Source organism: Nicotiana tabacum, chromosome 2, assembly GCF_000715075.1.
Source record: "Nicotiana tabacum cultivar K326 chromosome 2, ASM71507v2, whole genome shotgun sequence".
Taxonomy (NCBI): domain Eukaryota; kingdom Viridiplantae; phylum Streptophyta; class Magnoliopsida; order Solanales; family Solanaceae; genus Nicotiana; species Nicotiana tabacum.
Genome location: NC_134081.1, coordinates 80,875,463 through 80,885,932, shown reverse-complemented (window position 1 = coordinate 80,885,932; position 10,470 = coordinate 80,875,463). Strand labels below are relative to the sequence as shown.

At 34.9% G+C, this 10,470-nt stretch overlaps 1 protein-coding gene and 1 non-coding gene across 3 annotated transcripts; both read left to right on the top strand.

Annotated features, from left to right (window-relative positions):
• Positions 1-885: 885 nt before the first annotated feature.
• Positions 886-956, top strand: TRNAG-CCC (transfer RNA glycine (anticodon CCC)). Its single transcript has one exon. It is a non-coding gene; the product is annotated as a tRNA-Gly (tRNA).
• Positions 957-2,111: 1,155 nt separating this feature from the next.
• LOC107762245 (F-box protein At4g22280) lies at positions 2,112-9,198 on the top strand. Of its 2 annotated transcripts, XM_016580593.2 has the most exons (5): positions 2,112-2,381; positions 4,323-5,287; positions 5,410-5,565; positions 5,657-5,962; positions 8,719-9,198. In XM_016580593.2, the coding sequence occupies exons 1-4, from the start codon at positions 2,372-2,374 to the stop codon at positions 5,939-5,941; spliced, it is 1,416 nt and encodes a 471-aa protein (XP_016436079.1). In that variant the 5' UTR covers positions 2,112-2,371; the 3' UTR covers positions 5,942-5,962; positions 8,719-9,198. The 2 variants fall into 2 exon arrangements, with proteins under 2 accessions (XP_016436079.1, XP_016436081.1); XM_016580595.2 differs by lacking the exon at positions 5,410-5,565.
• The last annotated feature ends 1,272 nt before the right edge of the window (positions 9,199-10,470 follow it).

The window sequence follows — 10,470 nt, the reverse complement described above, 5'->3', positions numbered from 1 at the left end:
GATTTTCACGTTATTAGATTTCACGTATATAGCTTATATCTGGGATGCTGTCTTTGAGAATTTATATAGGTTATTAGACTTCACGTAGAATTCTATTATAAAATTATACGAGAAAGAGATTTTGCTATTATTTAAAATAGAAAAAGGTAAAGGGTAAAATAGAATTATAGAGTAATAAGTTAGAGAATAATTAGAAAGAAAAATAGGAAACGATCCCACCACACCAAATCGGTTGTTTAAAAAAACGGGACTTTTCATTGTCCGGAACAATTGATTTAACAATACAATACAACCAGTTTTAACTAAACAATCAAAACAAACATTGTTTTGGGAAAACAATACAATACGATACAATAGGTAACAACGATCCAAACAATCTGTTAATAAAATTTGTTGGTATATAGTATATAAACTATGTGATTACGCGATTAATGAAGAATGTGACATTCATTGCCCTAATAACTTTTTATGTTACTAGTTCTGACTTTTGTTGAATATTAAAAGTTATACGAAACATTAAAAGCTCTTGAGCCAATTATGATGCCCCTTTCGGATGTTGTTATATGTTGAGTTAAAATTATCTTGGCCGATTACTTAGGGAGGACTAGCTTTATACTCCTTTATGTCACTTAAATTTAGTATGTATACAAATGACACAAAAAATAGTTGTAAAATATAAAATTTGGACGATAATTGGTTAGGTAGAAACATTTTTCAATGTGTCTCTACCCTTTGAAACTAAGAGTATCCAATAGCTCCGAATCCCACAAGCTATTTTTATAACTTATTCCAGTATGGGTTTCAAAAGCCTAGGCAACCGAATCACTATAAATTACGAAAACTGTCTTTGTCAAATATAACTCAAGCAGCTGCAACGGCATGCAAGCGCATCTGGTGTAGTGGTATCATAGTACCCTCCCACGGTACTGACCGGGGTTCGATTCCCCGGATGCGCATTTGTTTGTATTTTAAATCGACGCATATGTCACATAGTTTTGCAGCTGCAGGCGGTGGCCATAGAGTGGAGGTATAAAGAAATATCACTTGTGTGTGCGCACCGAAAATATTTTGGTTGGACAAAATAATTTAGAAAATATTTTCCTGCATATCATATATTTTTGAAAATGACTTCCATGTAAAAAGTTAAAAAAATATTTTTCAAAAACTACCACTACCCTCACATCTAAACCCTCTCTCCTTTCTCTCGCTACCCATCTCCAAAAAGTTTTTCTTTCTTTTTCATATTTCATTTTTTTTTCTTTTTCGTCACCATCCCCTCCCCCCCCCCCCCCCCCGCATTTTTTTTTTAATTTTCTGCACCACCCACCCCCATCGCCATATTTTCAATTTTCTGCAAATTCCCCCTCCCCCGCGCGACAAATTTTTATTTTTATATATTTTCACTTCTGATTTTTTTATTTTTCAGCTTACAGATTCAAAATTTTACGAGTTCTAAAGTTATGAGTTCAGAGGTTTATGTGTTTGGATGTTTGCGAGTTTAGAAATTATAGAGTTTACGAGTTCGAAAGTTTAGCGGTACGGAAGTTTATGGAATTTGTTTGTTCGGAAGGTTGTTGGTTCGAAAGTTTATGGCTTCATGTTTATTATATCTAAATTATTTATAAATACTCTTGAAAATTATTTTCCTTAATTTGCGTATCAAATAACGAAAATGAGTAAGATTACTTCTTGTTTTCATTTTCTACGGAAAATATTTTCTGTTATACCAAACACACCCTTGATGATGACTACACTTTCTTTTATTTTGTCATACATTTTAATTTACATGACTAATTCTTAACTTTATGAGCACACTTCGCAATGATTAGCATAAACAATTCTCCCTAAATATTCCCGAGTTAAGTTTCTTTGTTAAAGCAGTAATACTACTATATACTGCATAGCATTGCATTTCCCCCGCTACTTTTGCTAATGCTTGAACTAGTTTTTTTTCATTTCTTAATCAAAAGTGACTTGAAATTTACAAAACAAATAAAAAACCGACATTTGGATTTTTTATGTATTATGCCAATTATTCCAATAATATGAAAACTTCTTTGAAATGAGAGTTTTTATGATATCTTTTCTATAAGAACGCTCCCCAAAAAATTGTACCCAAAAATAAAAAAAGAAGAGAAACCAAACTGGCGCCATCCAAGTGTAAGAAGCAGGATTTGTCAAATGTACAGAATTTTGGATCACGTGACGAAAGCGTGTTTCCCATCATTACTACTGAAGGCGTTACACGATTGACGTCTGACGATACGCGCACACACCGACTCGGATGTAGCCGGGTTCAGGCTTCTCTGTGATAACAAACCTTCGCCGCTAAAGAAGGCATTCGGTTCGTTTGTCGGGTCAAATATCCACTATGATCACTAGTGAGCTCCTCCTTTCACTCTCTTCTCTGTTTTCTTTTTGGGTTATGGCTTCTGGGGTTGTTGATGCTACTATCGAATTGCATATAGCTTATATTTGTCTTTTATTTTCTACTTCTTTTTTTCCATTTTTTAAAAGTAAAGGTGGTTCTTTCTTTAGCTTTTTCAATTGCCGCTGTTGATTGTGGTTTTCTTGAGATACATTTGATCTTTTCTTGGCGAAGTGTATTAGATGATTGAGCATAGTTAGCTCTGTAGACTGTACCCGAATCACATGTTAATGATTCCCAAAATTTTGTGATGATTCCTATGGAGAAGAGACTCTATTCCTTTGACTAGAAATGAACCTTGGGCCTAATTCCCAACTATTGGTAGCTCATAAGGTGAGAATATATTGTTCTAGACCATAAGATATGTAAGGAAGGAGACCAATGTGGGACTCTTACACTGCCACACACCCAACACGGGATATGTGCATGAGAGTCCAACATTGGGTAAACTAAAAATAGGGATGAGTATGGCTCTGGTAACATGTAAAGAAGAAAATGAATTTTTGGTCTAACTCGACCTTAAAAATTAGTTCATAAGTTGAGGATTATCCAAGACATATATAAGGTGACAACAACTCATTCCCTTCATCAATGTGAGAGTTTAACAGATCTCTTCCTGTAAGGTACTTGCAAGTACAAGTTGCAACACTAGTGTGGAAGAAAATTAAGGTTGTTAAATAGGACTAGACTAAAGAGGGGATGAACTTTTAAGAAAGTGTGCAAGTGAAAGTTGTAAATGCTTGGATGTAAGATGGAAAACGAAAATAAACTGCATGGAATAAAATTGACCAAAAAAGGATAACATGGGTTGTCGATGTGTTGTGTTGGATGGATGATGTCCTATTGTAAAAGTTGTTGATAAATGATAAGTTTATATATTTATAGAGTTAGAGATGGAAATTAGTTATCCTAACAATTTGTACACATTCTTCTAGACGAGTTCGTTAAGTCTGAGCAGATTATGCCCCCATGTTGTGGCGATAATTGATAGTTTGCTCAGCTGACTTTCCTGTATTTTAAGGATTGCATCAAGTGACTGGTTTGTTCCTTGACCCTCAGTACATGGGAAGTTAGTTACTAACTAGATCCTTTGCTTATAAGTTTTTCTGGTCAAATATGTTAGCTTTTCCCACGGTAACTTGGATCTTGATTGTTTCTCTGGCCTAACTCCTTGGACTTAGTTCAGTCTAGGTGTGTTCAAATTCAGGCTAATCTAGTTGACTCAGACTCATCTTAAGCTTAACCTGTCACAATGAAGACTCAAAATTCATTATCTGGTTGATTGGTTGACATGGGTTCAAAGGTTTTATCTTCAACTCTGCATCTTGGCTGAACTGGTGTTCGTCTCAGTTGAAGTAGTCCTTGGATTGATGAGCTGCCCTAAGGCTCGGTCGAGCTACTCAGCTCAGCTAAACTAGCCTACGATTCGGCTGAACTGGTTTTCAGCTGATCCAATCCAAATTTTGGTGTTACAGATCTTATGCCCATTATATTGCCTTCCCCTACCTTGTCCCAATTATGGCCAAGTGGGATTCTTCTATTGTTGATATCATCACATATCAACTGTAATGTTTCCTTCTTCCGTTGGAGAAGGGGTCTATTTCATTGAAACGTCGTGATTCATTAGTGAGAACTTCTAATGCATTAGGTTGATAATGGATTCTTCTTGTTTCTCATTTAAGATAGGATTTGGATGTCTTTACGAACTTGTAAATACTTTGATTGTCGGACTGCAAAGTAAATCATTGATGATGTTAGAGATCCAAGTCTTCTTTGATTTGGTTTCCACACATTAACTAACGAGAGTCTTATGCTTCTACTTGCATTGATGTTCGTCCATTTCTACTTCTTTACTGCTATGTTCGACCTAATAACTGCTTTTTTGCCGGTACAGGGAGTAGGTGGCACACAATTAACAGTTTCAAACGGCAGAATGCTTTGGAAGTGCATAACATTGATAACAGAGAAGATAAGATCAGCAATTTACCTGATTCTATTCTTCATCACATTCTTTCATATCTTCCTACCAGAGATGTTCTAGGGACATGTATACTATCAACAAGGTGGAAGAATCTTTGGACTTGTGTTGAAAACATTGACTTTGATGACTCATTGCTCTACTCAAGTGGGATTTTTGGTTATCCTGTGAATGTTACTTGTTTCATGCACTTTGTCCAGAGAATTCTTCAACTTCGAGAAGAATCAGACATAAAAAAGTTTCGCCTTTCCTGCCGTGTTTGCTTCAGTGCCTCTCATGTTTGTTCATGGATTTTAGCTGCTATTAGGCATAATGTTAAAGAGCTTGATCTTTGCCTTTTTGTAGAAGAGCCTTTTATGTTGCCTCAATGTGTTTTCAGTAGCAAGACACTTACTTCTCTAAAACTTGAAATGAATTGTGTACTTGAACTACCTGCTAGTACTTTCTTTCCTTTCCTTAGAACGTTGCACCTATGTCTTGTCACATTTCGGGATGATAGCTCAACCCAGAGGCTGTTTTCTGGTTGCCCTATGCTTCGAGAGTTGGCTATATTAGATTGTGAATGGATGAACTTGAAGCATGTTGCAATTTCAATCTCTACATTAAAGAGTTTGACAATTGATGATTTGCCTTTCTTTGGCTCCACTGATGATCTAAATGGCTGCGAAATCAAGATTGATGCATCAAGTCTTAGTTTCCTTAAGTACAGTGGTTATCTCTCAAATGAGATATATTTGTATAATCTATCGCCCTCCGTCTATGCATCCATTCACATCCCAATTCTCTATGAGAAGCGAAATGAAATTGCTTTTCGTGCTGTTAAGCTCTTTAGAGGACTACACAAAATTAACGCTGCGAGAATATCTAGCAGGGCTATTGAGGTAATTACTAACAGGACGGAATTAGCTACAGAACTTGACAGTCTAGAATGTTAAATGTCTAAATATGCGTTACTGATCTCTTTTCTTTTCCTTTTATGTGATCGTACTTGTTGCTTGGCAAGTCTCTCTTTATCGCAGACATAGAGAAAGACCGACTTCCAGTATTTTATAACTTGATGCATTTGGAGTTGAGTATGGAACTTGAAAATCATACGATTGGACCATTGAAGGAACTGCTCCAATGTCTGCCAAAGTTGCAATCACTTCATTTTTCTGAAGTAGAGATACCTTTGGCATTATGGACTTGCTTATAAATTCGTTTCAAGTTATATGAGTTATTTTTTATTTTTCATTTTTCTTTCCATTCAGGGACTTGCCCCCTGCATGCGCCTCTGTGAAGATGACTGGAACTTGAGATATGTACCGTCCTGTTTCTTGTCTAGTCTCAAAACAGTAACATACAGCAATTTTCATGGTAATAACACAGAAATTTCTTTTTTAAGAAATTTGGTGAAAAACACAATAGTTTTGGAGAAGCTGAACATAATGTGTTCAAAGAGACGTTTCGGGGATCCAAAGAAGCAAAATGAAGTTAAAGATCAACTGCAAAGTCTTCACAGGGGATCAATGTCTTGTGCTATCAAGTTTATGTAAAACCTCAAAGAGCCTTTACCTGTGAGTTCCTTTTCCATCAAGAAGCTTCATAGCTTTTCCTTGTCATTTTGCTTTTTCATGCAGAGCTGTGGCATCTTTTTTTCCCTTCTGCTTTGATCATCAATCAATTTTCTAGCTAAATATCTGAATCAGAGTGCTCAGCACAAGTAATGAGTTTAAAATCTCAGATTCTTCCCTTTGAGATATGAATTTGAGTTTTACCAAGAAAGGAATGATGAATGCTTAATTTCTTGTCATTTTCAGAAGGTCATTTTTCCATGGACTATTCATGAGTTAACTTGCAAGGGGTTAGTTATAAGTAGGGAAAACAAAAGGAGGATAGGGTTATGCATGTTCCAGAATATCATAGAGGTGCATCTATCCAGGAGTTAATTTAACTTTTCTGTGACAAAGTAGCTAGTGCTTGAAAATCACATAGAACTAGAAGTACAGATATGCTTTCCTGTTAATCTCCATTTAAAGATCATTTTACACTACTTATGTTAGTTGCTATCCAGGTCAAAATAAGATCACTCTTTATCCCTAATTTTGTGAATCTATTGGTTCCCAAATGAAAATATGGCTCTTTATATAGTATATAAAGATTTGTGACTAGCGCAAAACACACACTTAAATTTGTGCTCGCTAGTCAAAGATAGTATAGATTAACTATTGTCTCCACATGGATTAGAATTAAACAGTGTTTGAATAATCTCCAGTTGATTACTATCCAGGAAAATTAACAATTACTATTAAAGTTTAAGCAAATAACAATTGATCACTAAAGATAGTAAGTGAGCACAAAGAAATATTAATAAGGAAAATAAGGGTAATTGACTAGATATGTGCACGATAACTGGCTCAGGATTCAATTATTGAGTTAATTTACTCTATAATACATTGATTCTTACGAATTCAACCGATTATCAGATTACACTTGAAGTTAATATTCCTCTTTCGATTAAACATTAGTTTCGGTAATTAACCCAATTGAAGCATGGTAAATAATTGCAACAATAAAAATGATATTTATGATCTAAAGGGTAATTTCTCATGAATATTCCCTATTTTCTAGTTCAAATAACAATTCAAGAGGCTCCTTTGATTACCTATTTGAATCATGAAATTAAACTAGAGCATAAGATGTGAAGAAATTTAATATCAAACTCCTCTTTCGATTAAGCAAAATATTAAATAACTCCACAATACATATCAAGCTCCATCAATTAATTCTAGCAATTATCAAGAATCGAATCCCTAATCAAGTTATTGAAACACCTTATCTATCAACACCCAAATAGAAATTACTCTATAGCAATGGAGTAAGATATCTCAAATAAGTTTAAGAACAAAGAAAACATCAATTCTAAAGATTTGATACAAACTCTCGTATTGCACCGACTATAGATTGGAATCTTGATGAATTCTTGAGTCTTCTTCCTTGGGTAGCTCTCCAATCTTCTCTCGGTCTCAAGATACTGTAAAATGGTGTTTTTGGTGCATTTAAGCCGTCCTCCAAAACAAAAACTGACGAAACTATCCTTTTTTTAGCCGAAATAGGAAAGTACTCTAAAAATTTTATACTAACGCGCTTGTGGCATTTTCCAGAACACATCGACAAAACAAAATCTAGGCATATTTTGCACTGCGCGGCGCGGCTGTGCAGTTTTCTTAGAGTGAAGTCGTTGATTCAGTTTTTAACATCTGGACTTGGTCCTCAATCCTCGAACGTGATCTCGGCTTAATTGCTTGGGGTTCTACTCAGACTTCAAAGCTCCAATTTGTTCGAAATAGCTCCAGATTACCTTAATAGCTCAGAATCAATTCCTACAAGGCATAATAATGGATAATAAGTGAAAATCACTATCGTTTAAGCTCAAACACACGTAAAATGCAGTAATTAGAGTGCAATACTATGGCTAAAACACGGGTTTCTAGCCTACCATTAATTTGCAGATGCTTTGGTCTGTGAATCTATTGGTCGCCAGATGAAAATATGACTCTTTATATAAGTATATAAAGATTTGCACGTGCTTGCACAAAAAGCTCATTGTGTCAATAGAGTTAGGTTTGGCTGGACAATTATATTCAGAGTTTTAGACCTAATTGTTCCATCTTTCGACAGCTTTAACTGAACTTCTGCACATAAGACTATTAAATTGGATTACTATTATAAATAGATAAATGGGAGCTGTATTTGCTTATTGTATATCTGGTTTCTGTAGTTAGGATGCACATTCAGGGGATTTCTTATTTAAAAGAACAGAGTGTTGCTAAGAAATTGTTGAACTAGAACCTGTTTGGACTTCTACGACTGGAAACATCAAGGAATTTCTTCTTTCCTCAAGTAGTTAAAGGCAAGAGTAATTGCAATATGAAATTCTCCTTTTGGGGCCTGTTGAAATTTGATTTTTCTTCTGTTTCAGCTACCCAAAAGAATCTGTCAATTTAAATTTAACTTGTACTTTGACGAATTTCATGTTACACTTAAAATTCTTAATGTAGTAAGTAAACCTATTTCGATATCAAACTCATGCTTGCTCTGCAAGATCAGGGTGGTTTGCCTTTTGATCTTTCATATGTTTTGAAAGGTCTTGTGCTCCTTTAATATTAAATCTGTTGACAGTTAGATCATCTGATGGTTTCTTCTTTCCGACACTTGGTAGTGCTGCAGTATTGCATTCAAAAGCCATCGACTTTAGAAACACATTCATGTTATTGTGTGTAAAGTGTAAACCTGATAGTAACATTTTTATGCTTTATTCATCTTATCGTAGGAGTATGTGATGCAGTTTTCTACAAGCAGTTAGTTTGCAAGCATTTGTTGCGGCTCTTGCAGATCGCTGGCTATGATCTTTTGATTCCTATTATGAGTGCAACACCATGCTTTAGTATGCTTGTCCTACTTCATACATCAGTTATTGTTTTTGGTAATGCCGTCTCCAGGTTCATGTAAATCAGTTGGAACTTCTTTTGGCACCTAGGTCACAAATCTTTAAAGGTCTTTTTGGAGTAGTGGAATCTGACTGTATTGGAACAGGTAAACAGTTAGCTTAGCTAAGGAACCTTTGACCTCTTTTGTCTTTTATTTTGTGAGGATAGGCATAGATGCTAGGATGATGATTTTGTGATTGTTTTCTTTATTCAGAAGGAATCAAACATTGTAAATCTACTTAGTCATGTGAACAGTAAGAATAGGGGAAATATTGTATCATAGTTTGGTTTTTGGGAGAGAAAGTTACACATGCATTGATCAAGTTCCTATGTCTGCTATTTTGTGTGTTTTAACATTTCAAACTTTTGCATTATGTTCTGTTTCACAATTGAAGAAATTGAGTTTTTTTCAAGGGGATACTCTTCTGATACGCCCTCTTTACAGGCATGTCAGAATATTAAAAATATATATATAAAATATAAAATATAAGAGAAGGTGAGTATTCATAGGGGACACATCTCTCTACTTTTCGTTGGTCCATCTTCTTAGTACTTAGACCTTAGATAATGCTAATTTCTAGTATGAAATGTATTTAGACCTTAGATATTGCTAATTTGTAGTATGAAATGTGTTGCCTTTCTACATAGTCACTAATATCTTTTGCCTTTAGCGTTTAATTAAGTGAGTGAAAATCATGTAAGATTAAAGTTTAAATTTGAATAGGGAGCAAAAAATATGCTAGGTGAGTTCTTCTATTCCGATAAAAGGCAGCATATACCTAATGAATAGTCGTGATGGGTAGAAACTATTCCGACACCACTATTATAGAAAAGAGTCAATACTGCTTTGGTGGTTGCGTTGGGAAAGGAAAGGAAAAGCATAAAGAGAGAGGAGCCCAATAATGCTTCAAAAACATTTTTTTTCCTTCTTGACTTATACCTGCAGTGGAGGGTTGTTATTATAGTATACAATTGTCGTGCCATGAAAATGTCTTTTTATTCCAAGAAAAAGCCACTTAAGAATTAGTGTCCCCAATAGAGAAAACCAGACAAGGGACCTGCAAAAGTTCTCCGTCTGTACATTTATTAATATGACACAGCATTTACATAATCTAGCAGGAATATGCCATTTCAGAAAATCCTTTTTTTAATGAGGAAAGGTCAAAGTTTGCACTCAATAAATAATTATGTATGTCCTTATTAACAAAGCAGTTTAGTGCCCTTTTGATTATCATTGTCATTATAAAAGAATGGGACTATTTTTTATTGATAATAACACTAATTATAATAATGGAAATGCTGCAAAATCAACTCCACCAAACACATGGTGTGGCCCCTTTGCCTACTCTTCAAACTTCCTCTGCGAGTAGGTGTGTGGGTAAAGTTTGACAGTTACGGGCTGTCTTTGTGAAGGCTTATATATTGTTAGTAAAGTAAATTTACAGTTTAATGGTATCCGAAAAAGTTTGTGAATCGATGTGTGAGTTCAATTTTCATCGCCCTCTTTATCCCTTTTTCCTTTACTATTCCCTATTGTAACAATATTTATTAGTGATAGAATGCATGTTAAAATTTTTATAACTTCCAAACTACCA

Bases quoted from the DNA above. Each gene is read 5' to 3' on its own strand.
- LOC107762245 (XM_016580593.2), top strand. The intron at 5,288-5,409 runs GTAATTACTAAC...TTGCTTGGCAAG, and splicing joins TATCTAGCAGGGCTATTGAG to TCTCTCTTTATCGCAGACAT. The intron at 5,566-5,656 runs GTAGAGATACCT...CTTTCCATTCAG, and splicing joins AATCACTTCATTTTTCTGAA to GGACTTGCCCCCTGCATGCG.